This window comes from Magallana gigas, chromosome 8 (assembly GCF_963853765.1).
Source record: "Magallana gigas chromosome 8, xbMagGiga1.1, whole genome shotgun sequence".
Classification (NCBI taxonomy): Eukaryota; Metazoa; Mollusca; class Bivalvia; order Ostreida; family Ostreidae; genus Magallana; species Magallana gigas.
This window is the reverse complement of record NC_088860.1, coordinates 10,277,697-10,301,163: the sequence shown is the minus strand read 5'-3', so window position 1 is coordinate 10,301,163 and position 23,467 is coordinate 10,277,697. Positions and strand designations below refer to the sequence as shown.

At 33.3% G+C, this 23,467-nt stretch overlaps 1 protein-coding gene across 1 annotated transcript; it reads right to left on the bottom strand.

Moving 5' to 3' along the window:
• Positions 1–7,226: 7,226 nt before the first annotated feature.
• LOC105330189 (UV radiation resistance-associated protein) lies at positions 7,227–23,410 on the bottom strand. The gene is made up of 15 exons (XM_034473299.2): positions 23,212–23,410; positions 19,997–20,117; positions 18,906–18,940; positions 17,368–17,431; positions 16,816–16,913; positions 15,248–15,340; positions 14,787–14,923; positions 14,080–14,312; positions 13,694–13,778; positions 13,092–13,182; positions 11,788–11,845; positions 10,295–10,460; positions 9,229–9,307; positions 9,042–9,133; positions 7,227–8,335 (listed from the first exon to the last, which is right to left on the bottom strand). Exons 1-15 carry the CDS (start codon positions 23,257–23,259, stop codon positions 7,846–7,848), a joined length of 1,890 nt encoding a protein of 629 aa, XP_034329190.2. The 5' UTR covers positions 23,260–23,410; the 3' UTR covers positions 7,227–7,845.
• Between the last annotated feature and the right edge of the window lie 57 nt (positions 23,411–23,467).

Sequence of the window (23,467 nt, the reverse complement as noted above, 5' to 3'; positions counted from 1 at the left end):
TAAACACCTGTTAATAATCACCAATGAAACCAAAACAACCTCACACCTCTACCCTTCCTCCAGATGGACACGAGCCTCTTAAAGTGAAATGGACAGGAATCATTTCCTTTCTTTTTCCTGCCTGGAAAACAGGGGGGAGGGGGTATAACTTTACCCAACTCCCTCAAAATACTTTAGGGAGTGGAAACACTTCGCATGCCTCCTCCTTTTACCCTCTCTCCCTTTCATTTCCCCCCTCTCTTCTCATCAATGAAGCATTGGTAGAGTGGGGAGAAAAAGAGAGAGCTTTTATGAATTAAGTACAAATGCCAGCTGGAGTGATTATGCCCTAGTTTTTTCCCCCTCTCTTAATTACAATTACAGGTATAATGCATTTATGACTTTGAGGAACCACAAGTTCTTTTGGGAGCTCTGATCATGGATTATTGCATCATCTGATCGTGAACCAGCAAAAGGAAATCTCGCTGTCTAATTAAAATGTTCAAGATCCCTGGAATTTCCCTTCAGCAGGGAGGGGATAAACAGTTGCCAATCCTTAAAATGTGTGCATTGCATAACTTTCACAAAAACATCCAATCAATTTGGCTTCTGCTGATGACAGGTGCACAAACACAAACTTATCAAATTTCAACACATTGTAGAACTGAGTTGGAAGAAATATCAATACCGATTTTGCCACTTCTCCTAACCTTGGAATTTTTCGTTAAAAAGAAAAGATTTCATTTCCTTTAATTTTTATTTCCATTCTATTTATCTATATTTGACTTTAACAACTAACAAGGGCTAGAATGCCTAGATTTTTTTTTGGATATTGTTTTAAAACTGACATTAGAATTTCACCAAGCACTAAATATGTACGTGTACTGCTTCATAGTATTTAGCTGATTAACAATTTCTACATAGACTAATCAAATTTAATTTGGTTTCTTTACATTATATATTATAAATTCTCTTTAATTATGATCTTAATAATTTGGGTTTTTGCATTTCTCTTTTAAAAGACATTAATAATTCACCTAATTTTCACAGCAAAAGCATTAAACATACCATTCCTACCATGGCACTTAAAATTCTTGAGAGCACATATTCTGCAGTTATTTACCAATTGTTAAACGATACAGTTGTTAAAACATGAAGTGCCATAAGTACTCAGCGGAAAAACTTGTTTACACAATGCACAATTTCTGCAGAAAGGAAAATAGCAGTACTTGAGCAATTGAGAAATATTTTAAGCTACAGTTTCCGTGATTGTCAGACACAAATAAAAGTGAATCTTTGTCAAATTGAAATTTCATAAAAGTTGCAAAGTGGACGACTAACCGCTATATAGAGTTATAATCACAAGTTGGTCATCATTTAGCAATGAAATAATCTTAAACAGCACATCTTTGCATTTTTTCTCATATTTCATTATTCCCATTGTTGAACAGACAATATTTCTATTTCTTAGTACTTCTTTAGGCTCATGTTTTAGAATTCTTTTCTAACATTTATTTTAAAATGGTTCTTTTAGAGATAGCATAAACTTTTAAATGAAAAACTGTCCAGATTTTGAATAGAAGAATTTTAAAATACTGATTCATTCAACCTTTCTAAGGCTCTCCTTGAGCCATTTTACATTGTACAATCACCACAGAAAACCATAGTCAGCAAAAACATTCAGTGTCAAACAGGATTGTCTCTAAAAATTGAAGGTGGAAGGAAGAAATAAAAAAGTAGAAGGGGTTCTGGAGGTCTGGCTTATAGCTTGATTGTGTTTGAAATGAAAAAATAGCCGGGTAGTTACATCACTTTAGGCGGGGGAATTCCTCGCCTCCCAGGTCTTAAAAACAACCCTGGTGTCAAAGTAAACCTTTCTCTAGCTACTGTCATTAAAATCAGTGCAATGGTAAACCTCTATCTAGCTGTTATAAAATTCTCTGCGTCACTGTAAACCTATTTAGAGCTAGAGTAAACATATCTCTGTGTCATGGTAAACCTATATTGCCACTGTAAACCTATCTTTATCCACACTGTAACAGCAAACCTCTCTGTGTGCCAAAGTAAACCTCTCTCTGGTTACAGTAAAATTCTCTGTGCCACAGTAGAAAGACCTAGTCACCTACCTATATCAGATACACCTCTTTCTGTGCCACTGTAAACCTCTCTCTGTGCCACTGTAAACTTATCTATTGCCACAGTAAATCCCTCTATGTGCCATGGTAAACCTCTCTAGCCACAGTAGACCTCTCTCTGTGCCATATTAAACCTATCTAGCCATAGTAAATCCTCTGTGCCACTGTAAACCTCTCTCTGTGCCACTGTAAACTTATCTTCAGCCACAGTACACCTCTCCTTGTGCCGTAGTAAACCTCAGAGTCTCTAGCCACAGTAAAACTCTCTCTGTGCCATGGAAAACCTCTCTTGCTACAGTAAATCCTCTATACCATGGTAAAATTTCTTGTGTCACAGTAAATACACTGCACCGACTCGGTTATTCAGACTCACTAGTATTACAAGGGAATGCTATATATCGAGTCACAAGTTATTATTAATCAAAAAATTAATAGGAATTAAAAAATATATATAAATGTTGTATGAGTTTACCTCTACATTTGGTTTTGTCTTCCATTACAACACAATATATGTTATTGATCACAGAAAGTGCTGTACATGCTTTTCGCACCACAGTAAAATTTTGAATAATTGAGATCCTGTTCTGTAATCATCATATGAGGTGGTATTTGCTTAATCAAGAATCAATTTGGCAGAAAAACAGTATTGTTGCAACTAAGCTAAAAAATCATATCAAAGTAACAAATGAATTTGATTTGTTTTTTATGTATGTATTTATTTTTTTTCTTCTCAGTGTTATATATATATATTCAAATCAATATAGACCGTCGTGCATGAAGACAAAAAATTTATGTTCCAAATTATTGGTAATATTTTTACGGGAAGGGGCTAAAAATAGGACCAAAATAAGTGGCAAATATATTCCTTTGTTTTTATTTTAACTTAGTTGGGTTTTTCTTGCAAAGATGTATTTGCAAAATAATTAACGTTAATAAACGGTGCTTATAAATAAGGAAAACCTGAAAACACATATTAAAGCTGAACCTCAAACCATAGGAACTTGATAAAGAAATCTGCAAGGTACTCCCACATAAAAAAAATGCAAGTTGAACATACTCTGATTAAAACTAGCTTCAAAACCTTAAAACTGTTTTTTCCTCTCTGAATCACATCTTGTCTCTTTAGGGAAAACCCATTACATGAGATAGGCAAAGCTATCCCAACACTAGCGCTATTCATGCTGCTCCAGACTTGATTTCATTCATAAAAAGGTGCAGCGTGTGGGATTGTCCCCTCTATAATCTAGGAATACCTAATATATCTACTACGTTTATCTTATCTATTATATATACCAGTGTGTATAATATTGATATGATGCCAAAAAAAAAAAATCCAAGTGATGCAAAATACTGTCAGGAATCAGAAATGTTCATGTTTCATCTTTAATTTTTATTTTAGAAATAAATAGCAATATTAAAAAGTTCATATCTCAAAGAACTTTTTAATATTGCTGTTTATTACTTACATATTTATCTTTTGATAAGTGTGTGCAGTAATCAATGTGACATCATTAAAAAGTTTAAATGGAAATAAATGTTTTGGCTGTTACATCGGTTCATAAAAAAGACATTTTTGCAAATATTAATTGACAAATACCTTTATTAGTTCTGAATCTGAGCAATGCTGTTTCATCAAATTCAATATCAATCGTGCCCCCAAAAAGTTCTATATTTTGATAGCTCTTTTTTTACCCAAATCCCTTTTTATTCAATTGGAAGGCTTTTTTGATGCTTACTTTTGGGATGATGTTTTTTCTTTCTTTTTTTTTGATTGAATGCAAATTTTGTAACACTCTTCAAATCTATGAGTCAGGGTTCAACAAATATATTTTTTAAACAGTCGCAGCTAGATGATCAATAAAAAAAAAACACAAAAAATTTAATGAGCATTATCAACCATTAATAGCCGGGTTTAGAGACAGAAAAAAAATAGTCTAGCTCTTTAAATAAATTTTGTTCGTGCTGATAAGGAAAAAGACCTGAAACATTAATAATATGAACACTTTAAACACTCAGTATAATACAACACATCATTACAACTTTCAAGATTACATTAGTAAAAAGGCATTTCATGTGATGATTTGCTTATACGCCCTCCCACCTTCTCCTTCCACTAACCATGCTAAAATATATTTAAGAGGAACAACATAAAACATTACATAATATTCAGTGAAGTTGACCAGTGTTGTCTGATCTATTCATAGAGTGGAGCATCATTTACTGAAAGTGTTCATTTCCAACCAAACTGTCAAGAAATTAAAGAGTCAAACAATATGTAAAATTTGACTATATATAAATTGCAATACCTACATGTAATTAGGGGTGGGGTAAAGGTTCAATTTTAGGGGTATATTTTTGCTTTCATAGACAGGAATTTCCAAAATAAGTAGGATACCTCATTATCGATAAATGTTTCTAAAAAATGCCAAACAGCACACAAAAGGGGGGGGGGGGGGGGTCCACACAGTATAATTCTAAATTCTAAGGGAACATAGGAACTATTTGTTAGGTTCAAATGACCACTAATTAAACAATATTCAATGTTTATCCATTATATAATCCTGGTCTGCAACGGGTAGGGGATGGGGTGTTAGTACCCACTCTAATATGCATTTACATTTTTATTCATATTTTTTTTGTTCAGAAAGGTTTTTAAGGGTACCGTAAATAGAAACAGAGCAATTAAAAGTGCTTCTTAAATAATTTTATCTTATCCTTCTTAAATGTTATGTTGTTTTTTTTTTGCAAATATATTCATTCAATCAGTATAACATACATAGGGTGACTAGCCTAACATTGCATATTTCTTTTGAACAAAAATAATTCATCTTTACTAATAAACATAAAACGTGCTAAATGATGAGCCTAAATCCTGGCCCAGAACACAAGACGTGAGTTTATTATGTTTGACGTGAAGGTACAAGAGTATTAGCATTTATGAATTGTGAGAACAAGCAACACCAGCCCATTCATTCATTCATTCAAAACTACTATGGGAATATGATATGGAGCTTCAATGTGCAACTTTCGTTCCAATACAAACTCTTACAAAATTTGAAACTTTCTCTTTCCGTTTATTGAAATATCATTAAAACTAGGGTAAAACACACGTGTATGAAATTATTGTTCTCAACAGGTGCTTGTTTCTGGTAAAATGCCAGTAGACCAACTATAGAAGCACAGGAAGTGAACGGCGCCATTTTTAATAGTTGACATTTTTCAAAGAATTTCTAGCATATTGCACCAAGTTTCCAATTCTGGGGGAAGCAATGACAATTAAAATTACTTACATTTATAAAAGTCAGCGTTTTAAACCTCTCCATCAGGCCTACATCAGTCCAGGTAGATATATCATGTGTTTATTATTACAGGAAGTACACCAATCCCATTTTCATACCATGTGCGCATGTTTTCGACCCATTTTTTCTCATACCGGAAATTCAGGCGTACAAAGAGGTGGATCCAAAATATTTGACACTGGCAGGATCAAAGGATTTTACTTTTGGTATTTACCGGGACAATCCAATTAATTCACAATAACATCATCCATAAGAAAACAATGTACATAATTGCTCTAGTCAATATTTATCTTTATTATGATAAAGACAGGTTATGATTATTTGGAAAAATTTGCTAAATACAGTAAAACTCAGTTAATTTATAGCAAAATCCTATGGACCAAAGGATTTACTTCGTTATATCCTTATTAATATAACGAATTCAAAATAATAACTATAGCGAATTCACTGTATATATGTTTTTTTTTTTTTTTTGACTACAAGGCTTAAAATGAAAATACATTCTTTTGATACCTTTAATAATTGGATTTTAAATAGAAGAATTTATGTGAAAATAATTAAATTCAAACTTTTATGTTGAATGGTAGTGCAAACTTTTTAAACTATTAAGAAATTTGTTATAAAAGGGTTAACTTTCTTCATTATTCACTTTTACAGGACTTCAAATCAGTTTGTTATACATCCGAATTCATTATAACCGTAAAATCTTGAAAAGATTTGTAAAGGATTTTACCGGGGACTCATGAAAACTTCACTATTACCGGGATTTTGCTATATCCATGTTTGTACTAAACAAGTTTTACTATAAATTAATTAATTTAACACAGTATGTAGTTTACAATGGTTTTAAAGTTCAGTACCTTAAATTTTTATTAAAAAATAACATTCTGTTGAGTGTCCTTACAAGTTGTAAAGCAGAGGAGAAAATTTAACACTTACATGTACACCCCAACCCACCCTACTTCAGTGCTTTGTATAAATAAATAAACTCTTATAAAGATGCCTGGCAATATATGTAATTATCTTTTGTAAATGAGATAATATGTCATTTGCCCTTCAAAAACAAAATCCCAAGTGTGAACAATGATCCAGGTGACCTAAAAAACCCAAATGTAATGAAATATTTTACACTTTCATCTTTTGATGTCAATTAAGAGATTAAGGTGGCTCACAAAACCTTAACAATGTTTTTCAAATCAGCAGAAAATTACTTGATGATAAAAGATCGCATGATGAATAAGATGTATGTCAAATAGGCGAAAAATTATGATTTCCTGGCCAGAAAATATGAAGAAAAGCCGAAGGCGGATTCAAACTCGAGATCTGCAGTTCACAAGCCCAATACTTTTAACACTGAACAATGATGGTATTCAGCCTAATCATTGGTACAAACAATTCAACAAAACTTTTGAATCACCATTTGGGATGTAGTGTCATAAAAATTGTAGTGAGGTATCTTAAAGAGTATGCACAATTAAAATATATTATTTATGTGATGCGGATGAGATATTATGTTGTGGACATTCATGAGTATTATTTTGTGCACACAAGATATATATAATTTTGGGGTAATTATTCTAGCAATGCATCTTTGACAATTTAAAATATCAATGTGTCCTAAATGTACTATCGATGGTACATTTCTTTGCATTGGTATAACATATTTTTTGTTGCCGTGATATATTAAGACTTTGATAGAGACATTGCTCTAGAACAGAGTTATATTTAGGCATATGATTAGAATTCTGTGTTTTGTTTAACAAAGCATATCAGGTAAATACAGAGTCATTATTAACTTTTTACAGTCAATTGAAAGATTTCTAGATCATTTATTGACTTTTCTATTCAAGATCAGTCCACATGATATATGCATGTTTTAGTTTGCTCAAAATATTTCAACTTCAAATACACACTTTCCTTCAAGTTTGTCAATGTAAGGACATTTCTTTTAAAAACTGAATCGTCAGGACATTCTGCCTGAAGTTGATGCAACTATTGGTATCTGTATTAAATAAATACATGTACTACATACATTGAAATTAAATTTAAAAATAATAATTATGCAAATTATCAAATGGATACCTTATGACAAAAAGTTAACTTTGATATCATTTCTGTCCTTGTGTCAAACATCAAACCTGTCCCTTATTACTTTGAAATATTCTTTAATTATTTCAATATTTAATAACTATATTGCACAATTTGATTCTTCAAATAAACAATTACTGTATACAAGGATGAATTCACCCAATTGTTTTTCCACTGAAAAGCAATTTGGACATGTTTTGAAATCATTTCTGTCAGTTTTCAGATTTAAAATCACGTGTCTTTTTTGAGTAAGCAAAGACTTGCGGGTTGAGGCCAAAGGAGTAAGTTCATCATCGAGTATACAGTAGGTATATAATTTTCACACATCTAACATTCAGCACTCATCAGGATGATAGAATATTTGATGGACTCGGTGATTTATCTAAACTTTCACTGGCTGTCTTTCTGACATTAACAGTTTCATATATATGGTCTTCCTCAGGCTGATCACCAGCATTAAAGTCATTGCTTCCTACACCGTTCCAACAAGTCTGCTGGCGATTGTCCGAAGGCTTATGAAAATTCACTGTGTCCTGTGCACATCCATTGATTTCACTCTCAAAATCTGCCAATCTCTCCGACACAGGGTTTGAAATTTTGAAGAAATTGTCATCACTGCTTGGATGGAAAATCTCCTTTTCCTCCACCTCGTGAAGATTTGGCGAGGATTGTCTAGAAGATTCTTCCGTGGGCGGCACAGAAAGTTCCCTCCGGAAGTCCACTGCCATCCTACCATAGGACGCCAGGGAACTTCGCGTGTCTGTTCTGTCAAAGTCACTGTATTGTCTGTCACCCGGTTCACTCGCTGGACGAAGTTGTGCAGTCTGACTCTCTCTGTAATCAAAGGGAAATAACCATCAATAAATCTTAGAAAAATAAAATGATAGTCTCCAACATAATATTAACTGCCAGTAATGAAATACATTTGTGGTCAATTAGGTGTTAGCTTTATGTATTATAACAAAAGAGAATTATTTATTACATGCAAGATATTTCTATAACATGTAACGGACCACCTGACCACATCAAAAGATAACCCCACAAAAGCTCTGACCAAAAGTGGGAGAATTTAGCTATACATGTACATTATGAAGCATATTAAAAATGTTTGTAGAAAAAATGAGTTGTTTAAAACATGATTCATAGGGTGACTTCTCCTTAAGACCTGGATACCTTGAAACTTCAAAATACTTCAGGTTATTCAACGTAATTTAATAAAAATAAGAAATAAATTGTGTAACAGGCAATTGAAAAATATATTCTTGTTATATCTAAAGTTGCTAGAAGCAAAACTATATCTGGATCATTTGGTTGTGCATGTCTTATTAGGTCTGGTTGCCAACCATCTGAAATGTAACCACTGGGAGTCCCCGAGTCTTGCTTTACTTCTCACAGATGCATGACTGTCCGTCAATATATTCAGTCTCAGCTAAGTGGTCAGAGCACTGGCATGGTGCGCCATTGGGTTCGAGTCCCAACTGAGACTTGATTTTTCACCACCTGTTGCATACTGTAAACTGTGGACTGAATAGGTACTTACGGTTTCAAGCCTAGTCTATTCTCCAGCAACGTCTTTATATTCATCAGAGTGGTTCTCAGGTCCACCGTTCCCATCCCCAAATAAAACCGCATCTAAAATTTAATGAATATTTTTCACATATCTTTCTGATGCTTGGCGCCAAAACTTCAGCTTTTGAATCCAGCTATTATAGTGAGTCTACTGATACCTGACTGATATTTTTGTTCAGGGTGAACACTCCATATCGGAATAAATTTTGTTCCTTGCCCTTGGAATATAAAGGGAAGCTGAAAATTTATATAAAAAAGATGCATGTATTAAAATAGGTAACATTAAATATGCATCGAACTTAGCATTTAACTACAGAGAAAAGTTTTCATAACTGACAACATTCAATAAATAAAAGATTATTAAAAAGTTTATAAATGTCAATAACATTCAAATTTAGAAGATTGTCATTATCAAAATTCCATGGCTAGTCCGGCATGGCATGAGCTTCTGACCATGAATCAATTCCTATAAATTTTCTAAGAATTCATCAATTCAGTCAAAACTGTCATGTCTTGTCTAAAATAATCAATGTTGCCTTTAAAGGACTACGTGCGGTTTTATGCATTTTTTGCCCCCAAAATCAAAGTTTTAGAAAGAGCTTCAAAAATAAGGTGAAAGATAGAAAAAATCATATTGGAAATAAAGGTGTTAAAGGTTATCACCACAGTGACGTCATAATGTAGAAATGACGTCATGAAGATTGCATTATTTTGATAAATTGATGTTTTGTAGCAAAATATGGGTGTTTTCCGATGGTTTTTCGACTGGGAAACATCGAGCGCAGGCTTGCTCAAGTACCATTTTTTAGTGTAATATGTATACCTACCTGAAGAAAAACATATGTTAAAATCACACTTGAGCAGACCTGCGCTCTATACTTCCGAATGCAAAATATAGTGCAAAAATGATAATATCTTCATTTGTTTGCAAATTTGCGGGTATTAGGTCATTTAGGTGACGTCATAGATAAACAGCGAGTGAGCAATGATGACTAAAATCAAGATTAAAGTTATAGGCATCCTCTATACATTGATTTGTGAAGATTTGATTTTTATACGAAACTATTTAAAAATTGGTTGAAATCAGGGGCAGATATTTGACTATACTGCACATGATAGTCCTTTGATCAAGATATGTTGGGTAATGAAAGGTTGATCAGGAAAAACATCATTATACATTCAGTTTAAAGGAGCTGCCCCAAAAAACTGTCACAAATTACTTACTCCCTTTCTTTGTCTTCCAGTCTGCTGTGGATGTCGTCACGGATGACTGATTTGGACACTAGATGAGTCATGCTGTACCGGAGTGGAATGTCCAGAATACCAGAAATCATCAACAACAGATGACAGGTGTAGCCCAGGGAAACTCCTATCATGTTGTCATCCTTGCCTGAAACATACATATATCATATACATGTATAATACATGTAAGACAAGCAAATCAGAGTATTATCAGACCTGGATAATGAATTTATTTCCTATGTAAACCAAATAAATCTTTTCTCATGCCCAATCAAGGGTGTATTACACTTTCAAGATTTACCATTTACACATTTAGAGGGGCATGGTCATGATTTTAGTCAAAAATTATTTTTCCGATTTCAATGTGTACGATGCTTCAGTAAGGCATTTTCAATAGGCAACCAAAATTTTACTGTCATTTGTTGAGTTATAAGCGAGTTACAGAGCCTACAATTCTTCGCTATGTAAACAAAGCTTTTGTTTACATTTTGAATGTTGAAGTGAAAATTTCCGTTTTAGGCCTACAGTACACCCAAGTGCACAGTGCATTGTAGACCTACAGTGAATGTGTTGATCGTAAGGAACTGTTTATTTATGCTTAAAAATGAATAATAAAATAGACGAATCAGCTTAAAAAAGAATTTTTATTGGTATATTAAACCTATGTAAACAAAAACAGGGCACGAGCCTTGTTTACATGACGAACAGTTGTGAGCCCTGTATCTTGCTTAAATCTCATCGACTGGCACCCAAATTTCATTTGATCATTAGGAATGCATTTCTACAGCATTGTAAAAAATAAAAACAGAAAAATAAAATTTGACCAAAATCGTGACCATGCCCCTTTAATGTATTGTGACATCACATTTAATGCATTATGATGTCACGTTATTTACCTCCGGCTCAAGTCATGTGTACAGAAATTTACACCCGGCTTACTGTAAACCAACTTTTGTTCGCGGCTACTTTATTTTGCAATTTACCGAAGAAAAACTGGTTCACGGCGATTAATTTATCTGAAGAAAATATTACCAAAGACATTGGAGGACTGGTTCGCGGCGAGAAATATTCACGACATTGAGGCTGTCGTGAATCTCGCGAAAATCTTTCGCATGAGAATAAAAGTTGGTTTTCAGTATTAGCCAATCAGATCTCATGTTACAAGCTACATAGGAATATTATTACCAGGATATTTATTTCAACTTTGAGCCATTATACACATCAGTATACCCAGTAGTATACAAATACAAAATACAAGCAATGTGCGAGGCAGGCAAAATGCGATGCCAGTCGGCTTCAGAGTTTTGCAGAGCATGCATTCTCACAATGGAGAACAACATACAACAACAAGCAAATTAAAACAATATCCATACAACAATACACACGTACAACAAATCAGAAACATTAATCACATCATATGATTCAAATACAATCACAAACTAAGATGTAAAATTTGTAAGATGTTTGAGACTTACCTTGGAAATCTTCTGAATTAGGCAAGTACACATTCGCAATGTAATATAGACCTTTTTTCTACAATGAAAAGGGTTGAAGATTTATTTAAGAAAAGTAAACTCACTTAATATCATATTTTCACACATTCACATTTAACAATAATTAATTAAACTTGCCGGTACATATACAATAAATCTTACTTATAAGGAACATAGTGAAGAGGACAGAAAGGAAATGATTTTATTTAAACATCTATACTAATATATTAAAATAATAGACTCGACTTTTTGGGCTTTAATACCGATAAATCGGAAGAATACTGTCTTTTGTTTTATATATTTTTTTAACATCATTGGTACTTAAAGATTACATGTACCAATTTGTTTTCATTTTTTTCTCAATCAAAGTTGGCTTATTAATAATTAATGAAAATTCCTCAAAAATTTACGGAAATCATCTGAATTTTTGGGAATCTACAATCTTGCGCATGCGCATTACATTCACGCTAAATCACAGAACGCTCTTTATTTGATGTTTCCACAATATCACATTTGCATGGATAACTCAGAAACGATAAAACAAATGCCTGTAAATTTTCATTGGAAATATTTTTCTGTTCATCAAACGAAATAGGGAGACAGCTCTAACAAAGTGCATTTACTATAAAAATCCCGAGAGTTTCGAATGTCAACATGGTGGGTAAAAAACATTGTTGAAAAGATGTTGAATCCTGCAATTAAAGAATGAGACTTTTCGAAGAAAGGTATTTACAGCTTCAAAATAGTTTGTTATGAACAATTTGACTGTTATTTTCAACGCAACTTTATTAATTTTCTCCAATTTTCTGCTACATTACGGGTATATGGGAGGCATTTTAACTGTGGTGAAGGCCTTTCCCGTAACACAGTTAGATTATTTCAACTCAGCAAAGTGTAGCGAAATTAATAGCATTATTGTAGGCTTAAAGCTTGGTTATGCAAATGTCAACAATATATGGTGTGTCGATGTATCTATTTCTTAAATGTCTGATATCATATGCAATTTCAACCCTTGCACACACGGGTCAAAGTCTAGTGTCATTACGATTAAAAGATACATCCAGAGAGGTTCCTTATAAGCAGGTTTTACTGTAATGAATGAACATGAATCCAGTTTATACATATACCGACTGTAACTCCAAATAAAAGTTTGTTCACTGAAGAATCTATTTCATGCTATAGCATCTTAATTTATTGGAACATTCGAACAGAAAGAAGTATGATTAAAGAAAAAATATTTCATAGTGCAGTCAAATTACTGGTGTTGAATGGATATAGATAAAAACCTCAGTAATTGGATAAATGTAGGTGGCTAATTCACGGATCAGCTGTTTCCTTCTGATGAAAAGTTGAGCACTCTCTTTAATTAGCTTTTCTCTATATTGAAAATAGAAATGTTCATAAATCATACACTCAATAGAGTTACACATGTACCGGTAATCAGATTTGAGCTACAAATTGTTAAAAAATTCTATTTCAGATATACATCATCCATTTGACTCTACACAATTTACCAGTTCTATACATGAAGTAAAAAGGGAGGGAGTGTGTTCAACAATAAGCTACTAATGATAATGGAACTACATGTAGATTTACAATATTCCAGGAAGTTCAAAAATAGATTAATTGGAATCACTAGTACATGTTGTACTATTCAGTCACTCAACCTTTATCTTTTATGTCATTAATCCCTTGCTAATGTACATGTATTTACATTGTAATTGAGAGTTTAGTTAATTCATCGACAAAATTGAAAAATGCATCTTTGGCATATTTGACCTGCTCAAATCCTTCTGTTCCCAATAAATCACAGATTACCAATTTTTTAGGTTTCGTTTTAACTTTCCAGGATACAAATAGAGATACTTCCTATGGAAGACTTGAATACCTTGTTTGGTCATAATCCTTCTTCTTTTCTGCCTGTTCTCTCTGTTTCTCTTCCAATTTCTCTTTATTCTTTTTCATTGCTGTTTCTGGTAATGAAAATAGGAAATTTTTGTATGAAAAAATACAAAACAAAAAATAAACAAACAATAATTCCAAAACATATCATGTCAATTTTGTAAAGATCAATTGGATAACAAAGATTTAATTTGCACTTTTTCCATAAAACTGTGTACACTTCAAATGTGTAAAACACAAAAATCATATCTTTACTGAAAAGCATATTGTGAATGTTACTGAAGCCTACAAATGAATGGTACATATAGAAAAATATTATCGAATTTTTTACAAATTCCAGAGGCAGAACTAACGCATGTCACAGAACCCCACCTTGTTCTTGGTTGGACCTGTGGAGTTGATCTGCCTGGTCCTTCATCTTGTTGACGGAGGCTGTCCTCCACGTCACTTCTGCACACAGTTGTTCCCTCTTGAGGAGCAGGTCCTCATGCTCTGCCCTTTTCCTTGTTGTCTCTTGTGAGGACAATAACTTGTCCTCAATTGACCTTCGAACTTTATGTACCGAGGCTTGAGTTTGCTTGATTGCTCTTAAGACGGTGTATATTCTGTAAGATATACAATAGAATTTCTTTATCAGTTTAAAGGAAGGAGTCCTTCAAGGTTTTCATTTAAATATTGAAAAATATGAGACACATCAGTAGGTCTCTACTAAGTCAAATCTATGTACTGCCTTATATTATGGGACACTTAATACTGCAGTGAAGATTTGATTAATTTTCTCTATCCCTACAATCTCAGTTTTCTTCCAATTAGAATCCATCTGGAAGATAATTCGTCTTCCAAAGGACAAACGTTTGAACTCAGTTATCAAGGTGTACCACAAAATTGGGTATGAATTAGAGAAAATCTTGACGCAGTCAATTTGCTAGGTATTTAAGGGATTTTCAGATTGTTTAGTGTAAGCCCAAACTATGTTTCAAGAAAATGAGTACAGGTTATAATTTCTTCAAGGCTAGGCTTTAGAAAGCTGACTGTGAACTGTTACATGTGCTGCTTGTCTCACATACTTTTACATTTACCTGGACAAAGAACTGGCTGTGTAAGACTTCTTGGTGCTGGCTATTTCCACCTTGAGGAAGCACTGTGTGCTCACAGATTGTGACTTATTGGATTTATCATCTTCTGCCTCAACTCCTGGGTCTCCAACACCCACTCCCTGTAAACATATCCCAATCTCATTTTACACATCAAATTCAGAAAATTGCCTCTATTCCAAACTTACCATTGGCGGGCAAAAAAACAATACTTGATATCCATATACATGTATATGCATGTTAGTCTTGAATTACAATTACATTTTTCTTCATAGATAAACCAGTATTTTGCAAATACATTACTGATAAATGGTTAACAGTCAGACAGCATTAGCATATGTTCATCATTTATTCAATAATTAAGGGCCCTCAAGAGATTCGAAATGCCTAATTTAAACAATATATTAAACATATATGTATGTAATGTTATGCAAAAAAGATCTTACCACAGGCTTCACTTCAGGGGCTCTGAAGAATTGATCAAACATTCCAAAGATGAGAGTGTTTGGAGCATACTTAATGCCTTTATCCTGCTGGAGCTAATATATAAAATAAGTAATATGTTTTACATATGAGATATACAGAAAGATGTATTTACCAGTTACACTGTTTTAACATGTTTGTTGTCATCTACCATCATTCAGAAATGGTCTGTATTAAACTAAGTATGTTTCAGTCTTTGAATGATACAATGCATAAATTACAAAATCTAGATTTTCTAGGTGGATTAGTTCATATTCCCTGATGAAAGGGTAAACATTACCTGGGGTGGATGGATAAGCATTACCTGAGGCAAATGGATATGCATTACCTGATGTAGATGGGTAAGCATTACCTGAGTTGAATAGATAAGCATTACCTCAGGTAGATGAGTTAGCATTGTCTGACTATGAGCAGGCAAGCATTACCTGTGGTGGATGAGTAAACAATACATGGGGTACATGGGTAAGCACTTTCTAATGATGGGTGGGAAGCATTATATGAGGTGAATGGGCAAACATTAATTAGATAGGTGAGTAAACATTACATTAGGTAAATGGGTAAACATTACCTGAGGATCAGTTGGTATGCTGTACCTGGGGTGGATCGGTAAACATTAGCTGGAGGTGGGTAGGAAGGCATTACCATCTTGGGGTGGATGAGTAAGCATTACTTGGGGATAGGTAAGTAATCATTACCTGGGGTGAATAGGTAAATATCACCTTGGGTGGATGGGTAAACATTAGTTAGCATTACCTGGGGTGTATGGGTAAAAATTACCTGATAATTGGCTGGTAATCATTACCTAGAATGGATGGGCAAGTTTTACCTCGAGATGGGTGGTTAAGCATTACATGGATAGGTAGGCATTTCCTTGTAGGTAGGTAAATATTAATAGAGGTGGATGGGTAAACATTACCTGGGTGTGTAAACATTACCTGGAGTGGATGAGTAGGTAAGCAGGTTAGCTTGAGTGGATGAGTAGGCAGGTTACTTGGGTAGATAGGAAAATATAACTTTGGTTGGATGGGTAAGCATTTCCTGGGGATGGGTAGACAAACTTGACCTGAGGTGGATGAGTAAGCATGTTACTAGGGGTGGATGAGGGGTGGATGAGGAAACATTACCTGGGGATGGGTAAGCTTTACCAGGATATGGTTGGGTAACCATTTCCTGGGGTGAATAGGTTGGCATTACCTTGTAGGCAGGTGAGAATTACCTACGGTGGATAGGTAATTTAACATTACCTGGGGTGGATGGGTAAGCATTTACTTAGGTGGACGGGTAAATATTACCTGGGGTGAATAAGTAAGCATTACTTGGGGTGGATAGGTGAATATTACCTGGGGTGGAAGGGTAAACATTGGTAAATATTACCTGGGGTGGATGGGTAAACATTACCTGGGATGGATAGGGAAGTGGGATGGATAAGATAGCATTACCTTGTGGGTGGGTAAGCATTACCTGGGGTGGAACATTAAGCATTACCCTGGGTGTATGGGTTAGCATCGTCTAATTGATGGGTAAACATTACCTTGTCTGCGAGATATTCCAGGGCGTTTAGCTCCACCATCCAGTCCAGGAGGAGGCGGGTACTTGTCTTGTTCTTTACCCAGACTCGTACCAGCAGAGCTGTTGGAGTTAAGTTTATAAATTAGGCATGAAAATTAGAAAATATGTCTATTTCCTTCTGAAACAGAATGTACAGGCAGAGAAATACATGTTATAAATCAGAGATGCCTCTTTAAGTACATGTACTAATTGGAATCATGTTAACATTACACAATGGACTTTGTGCAAATTGTCTAAATTCATTCCATTGTGAGTGAAAATCAGTTTTGGCTAGGAATTTCAAAATCAATGTTTATCATCTTTGATACATATCAAGTCATGAGGTGTAAAAAGAATTTGTCCATGTTTTAACTAAAATACATGTATCAATTAAGTTTTGAAAAATCTTCCTATGCTCTGTATAAAAAAATTAAATATCAACAAAGTAGAGTGTTTCCCGAGAGGAAAAGAACAATTCTATATTTATTTTGTAGATCTACAAAAAGATTTTGAGCTTTATAATTGTAAAGGATACATTGACTAGTGGTGTTAATTTTGTCCTCATATCTGCTAATATCGAAGCTCTGCCAGGAAGGATTCTATTGTGAATAAAAACAAAACAAACTCTGTATTATTCATATTATGTATTATGATGATTTTCAGCATAATAAAGCATTGGAATGCAATGACTTTATCCGATTAAAATAGAAAATATTTCAATGATCAACTAGTGTCCTACAGCACATGATTGCACCGGTACTTGTCAAAGACAAGCAATAATTCAAACTTCCTTGTTGCATAAAAATCTCAGATCTTGCTTAAAGCAATCAATGAAATATCAACACCAATTATATCACTTCATAGAAATTGGTAATTAAATATACAAGAGGCTAACAGGCATTAAGGGACATCTGAGTATAAAATAGCCCAACAAAGACTGAGGAATGGTTTCTGTATTTAATTATTGCAATACTTTCCAGTTCATTATGTAATTGATGTTGGCTTGCAAAAAAATTTGAAAAGAAGGATGCATCCAAAGATTGCAGATCTGAGCAGTATTCAGGGTATTATACAATTCTTGACACATGAGTAAAAGAAAAGGGTTCTTAGGTGGGAGAAGGGTTGTTATGACAACTTTTAGCATCATAAATTTGGTAGAGACTTAACATACACTCATTTTGTCTGCTAGACTTAAAGGAGCTAAGAACTGAAGAATTATACAAAAATAAATTACTGTTTACAAGGTTATTTTCCCCTTTCTTTACTTGCAAATGGTTTCGCCCAATCTTAAATTCATCTAGAAATACATATGTAATTGTGTTTAAAGAGAGATAATTTGAGACATAAGAATTCACCTACCGGTAGTCTTAAATTTGCCTGCTGACAATGTGGGTAAAAGGGGCAAAAATAAGATAAGGTGAATATTTCCCTGTGTACAGTAATGAATTTCAATATCATAATCAAAAGACCCCTACCAGAACATTGACCAAGGGGTCAATAATTTTACAATACAATTTTGTTAGCATCTTTTAAAGTTTTATGTACATCTTAACCATGCACTCATTTGGTCTGCTAGATGTCAAGAAAAAGAATTATTTTTGGAAAGAATAATTGAATTTTTACTAGTATATAATATAACCAATTACACCAGCTGCATGATAACACAAGAACATAATTCTCACAGAGAGATCCCATATTTCACAATTTTGGTTGAGACTTCCTTGCTTATCATAACTTATAATTTCCTTAGTTTGTCTGCTAGCAGATGCACAGGAATACCCAGGTAAAAAGAGATTTTTAGTTTAACAATTTTAACCAAAAACTTATTGCCCCTAAGGGTGGGGGATAAACATGTTTTTGTTTTCCCTGCCTTACACATGCTTCACACCAAATACGGTCAAGACTGGCTAAGGATTTTATGAGAAGAGGCTGAAAATACTCCAAAGTTTATGATTAACACATGACAACATATGAAAGTGGATATCATTATGTCATCCGAGTGTTCTAAGTGAACTATATCTGCAGGCCATAACAGAATCATGAAGGCAAATTGAGTTAGCTTCATGTACTCACCAGAGATGCTGTAATTCTTTCACTTTGGTAGAACTCTGAATACAAATCAAAGACCTAGTCAATATTTATTCAGACATGAACAACACAAAATATTGAATTATGATAGTATAGTTGTACGATACATTGTGGACATGATTAATTTTACTGCATTTCTATAAAATAAGATTTTAACCAAATTATATTTGTCAAATACAGTTGATTTAATTGGAATATATACGATACTGTGGAATCTGCAAAAAAATTATATTTGTAGGAACAAAGTTTCATGGACAGTCAATTGTTTTTAAAGGTTTGAGTGGATATATATAGATTTACTGACATCAAATAAAGACCAGGTCTCAGAATTTTTGAGAAAATTAATTTGTTGGCGAGTGCTATCAACAAAATCTCAGAAAATTACCGTAAGTCACCAGATACTTTTACCGTACTTGATTTAATAAAATAAAAACTTTGCGTTCCAAACTGGGTAATGAAAATACCAATAAATAAGGTATAGCTATCAGTTCTTATTGACCCTACCTTGGTATGCTATGCTAAATGTTGACTCAGTGTATATTACAGTACATGTATTGTAAATGGAAACTTTGAGAGTACTTGTTTTCATGTGCTGGATAACTGATATCATCTATATTTTATTTATATTTTTAATGATAAATTGTACTGTGGTATTGATCCCATAAAAGAAATTGTTAATCCATGTGATTATAATGCTACAAAATGTCTATGTATCTACTTGGATAAATGTTTTATGCAGAGAAAACAGTTCCAGGGACTATGAAGTATTGTATGAAACTGTTTTGCATGCTGTAGCCTTTATGTTATAATTTTCTTTTGTCTGTCATTTGATTTCATTTTGACTGTATGCCAACATGGTGATGTCAATAAACCATTGAACTGAATTGAATATTAGTATGATGTGACACAAGTCAGCAAGTCCTACACAAGTCAATGCTAAACGTCTCCATGCACGTGATACAATGACATCAACAGTTAACATATGACATTGTCAAATACTAGTACTTTATCATCACACAGTAGAAAAAAAGGACTGATTTTTATAATAGTCACATATGTGTTAGTACGTTCAATACCTTTGCTATCTCTGTCCTTGTGGAGACAGAAAAATGTCTCTAGATCGCTCAGTTCTTTTCCCGATTGAAATTGGCATTTCAAATTTCGTACAGCGACCAGCTTCAAATGGCGCAATCGCCTCTATGATAAGAAAAGGATGGTTGTTTATGAAAATGGACGATTAGCTAATTTTGGTCCGCTATAGTAATATTTATTGAACCAGTATATATTATATGAATAGGAAATAAACATATCTCTGTTTAATGCATTTCATATTATATAATCATTTACTCTCAATGTTATTTCTAATACACATGTACCACTTAATATTTATACAATGTAGTGACAGAATGCTAGAACATCTAAAAAGAAAATAAAGAAGAGCTGATGATTTTATATATGATTCTCAATAACCCTGCACTTTCCAGTATATGCAGTTTTGGAGTGCGTATAACCACAAAAATTGACAATGGACACTCAACAGTTTAGATACATGTATAATAGAATGATAATCATTTAACTGGCTCAATCATCAGAACCAACTCAGTTTTCCTGTATGTAAACTTTGTACCGAGTGTCAATTAGAAGGGGAAATATCTTGTTATGCAAGTCTCCTCAACATACAGCTGTTGGATTTTTTTTTCTGATTTTTGGTTAAACCCAAATGCAATATAAATCAAGAAGTTTGTTACAAGTATCAGTAATGAATGTAGGAATTTTTGTTACAAGTATCAGTAATGAATGTAGGAATTTTTGTTAATTATATTAATTATTAATATGTAAGAGTTATGTATCATAATCATTGATAAAGTACCCTCATTCGGTACCATTAGTTGATTCTGTGAGTTTGTGGTTCTGGAAGGGGACTACCTGACATACATACACAGGATCTCTGATGATTAGAGATGGTACATGTATATGATTTTAACTTGTAAATGTTGTGTGTTTTTTAGTTAGAAAACACATAAATTGGATAAAAATCATTTATCATTGCAAATCATGAGAGATTGCTTTAATCACATGTTATACAACGTCTTCTGTTGGAGTTCAATCTTTTGTATAAACATCATAATCATGAGCCGCAGAACTTATTTACTACAAGAAGTCAACAACTTTATGCATGAAAAAAGGTTCCAAGCACTTTAACAAAAAAACCATTTCATTTTTGAACATATTCTTATCAATTTATGAATAAAAATATAAAACAGCATTAAATGCTCCACATTAATTCAAAAATCTGCCCTTTTTAACTGTATTATTTTGTTACTTTTCCATTTTATTTCAATCATCTGACATTAATCAACAGTGCTCAGAGTTAGATAAAGAGCACCGTTACTTCTAACCAACAGCTTTTATACAACATACATTGGAGTAACCATGTTTTGCTGAATGAAACCGACGTAATGTTAAATTAAGACGTCACGTTTAGTAAGAAAATGTATGCCACTTTGATTTGAAACAGTAGCTGAAGTAAAAATCTTGAGTCAATATAAGATAACATCATATCTGAGAAAATCAGATGCAGATATTTATTTCCTTGCAAAAATTTAAGATTCCTCATATGAAAACCCATATCAGAGTGTACATGTCATCTATGGTAACTTATGTAAATATGTTACAATTACTTTGAAAAAAAAAAATCCATCTAATTTGACATGGTTTAATAAGATTACAAAAGACTATAGTAGTAGTTTTAATTTCTCCTCATGCTTTTAAAATTTAAACTTGCAAAGTCGTTGCCAGTTAACATCTTCCCTTCAAGCTGATTGTACAGAAGAAATGAATCAACAATACCATGTGCTTTCAATGCTTGTTTTGATCATGTTACAGACTATTTGACAGAGGTGTAAGCAAAGCTTGTGTAGCACGACTTTTTGAAAGTGAGAAAATACTCAGCATGAAAATTTAATGCATTCTCTTTCAAACAATGTAAGTTTTATTTAGAATTATAAATGGAAAACCATCTTTTGAAGACATTAAAATAAGGTGATGCTACATTTGCAAGATTCTTAATGAATTCAGTGATTGACGCAGGTTCCTAATGCTAGAGTATAGCTGTAATTGTTCAAAAATTAAAGTGGCAACAGGTTACATTGTTTTGAAATGTTATGAGGAGTAATGATGTAAACAAACCAAAGAAGCATACTTTTCATTTTTTTTCTCATGTATGTGAGGGTAAGGGGTGGTATGAAAATTAAATTTTCTTCATTGTTTTCAGATTTTTATAGATTTAAGGAATATTTTGTGTTTATCACTTTTAAAAAATTTCTGGGGAGTCAACTTGCCCAGGGTCCAAATTGGGATACTGTCCTGTGATCCCACTTAGAGTTCTATATTTGTATATAGATATCCTGGGTTTAACTTTTTCAATCTACTTATACTCTGTCCCGAGTTTTTGCTTCCACCACTTTTTGCTTGATATTTCAATAATAGTAAATACCTTTGTGCTCAAACTACGTTCATCCACCAATATAAAAAATGTCCAGATTATCTGTTTTGAAACGCCCCCTCTACCGCATCAGGTTTCAATACACATCCCGAAATTGAAAGTCTACGGAGATTTTGCATTGCAACAGCCATTAATAAGCCCGGATGATAACGTTAAAAAATTCCGCAATGTATTCCGAATGGAGAGAAGATGTAAACATTCCCCATTATAAATCTCCGTAAGGAATCTGTTTTCGTTTGAGTGGAAAGGGATAATTGTTCAATGAAGATATCTTGGATATATTCCCTTTTAACGATTTCAACTGTATTTCTTTCACAAGTATGTGTAATTTTATTAAAAATCATCAAAAAGCGATGGAAGCAATAACTTGGGACAAACTATAAGTATAGTAACCAATTATAGATGTATGTATCCATGAGCGCTGGAAGTTATTGTAAATATATATATTAAATACATTGTATGTGCATGCATAAAAATAGAAGGATAGGAACGCCAAAAATTCACTTAACCCGATTTTACCCCCAAAAGAGGGTCCTACTTTTATTATTATTATTTTTTTTATAAACTCCCCTTGCGTGTACTTGACGATAAATATATATAATTCTTGTAGGGTTGTTTAACTAAGAAATAAAATAATACGAAAATATATGTTACCTGTAAAATTGCAACATATGACTGGCATAATGTTTACATTATATAAATGCATAAGTACAGAGGTACAGATGTGTTAATATTCTGTACAAGCTGAAATCAATATTCAGCATCTCATAAATAAAAAAATCTAACCTGATAACTTGGAAGCTCAAAAACGTTTGATGTATTGACAAAATCCATTGCTTTCAATAAACCATAATTTATTATGTGTGTCAAAGTTCCTCATACTTTAAAGACAACTAGATTTATCTATCGATTTGCGAAGGAGGTGTCAAAGGGCCCACCATTTTCAACATCTCGTATCTGTTCACGTGACTTCCTATATGAAAAAATGCTTTTGCGGGTGGAAGGCGTTTTGTGCCTTATTTTTCCTCGGCATCAAAATGAG

What these genes read in the sequence shown, in the direction of transcription:
- LOC105330189 (XM_034473299.2), bottom strand. Translation starts at nt 23,259, where the DNA reads ATGGATTTTGTCAATACATCAAACGTTTTTGAGCTTCCAAGTTATCAG. An exon ending in CCCCTGAAGTGAAGCCTGTG is followed by an intron (nt 14,924 to 15,247) that starts GTAAGATCTTTT and finishes ATATGTTTACAG; the next exon opens with GGAGTGGGTGTTGGAGACCC. An exon ending in AAGGATTATGACCAAACAAG is followed by an intron (nt 13,183 to 13,693) that starts GTATTCAAGTCT and finishes TTTTCAATATAG; the next exon opens with AGAAAAGCTAATTAAAGAGA.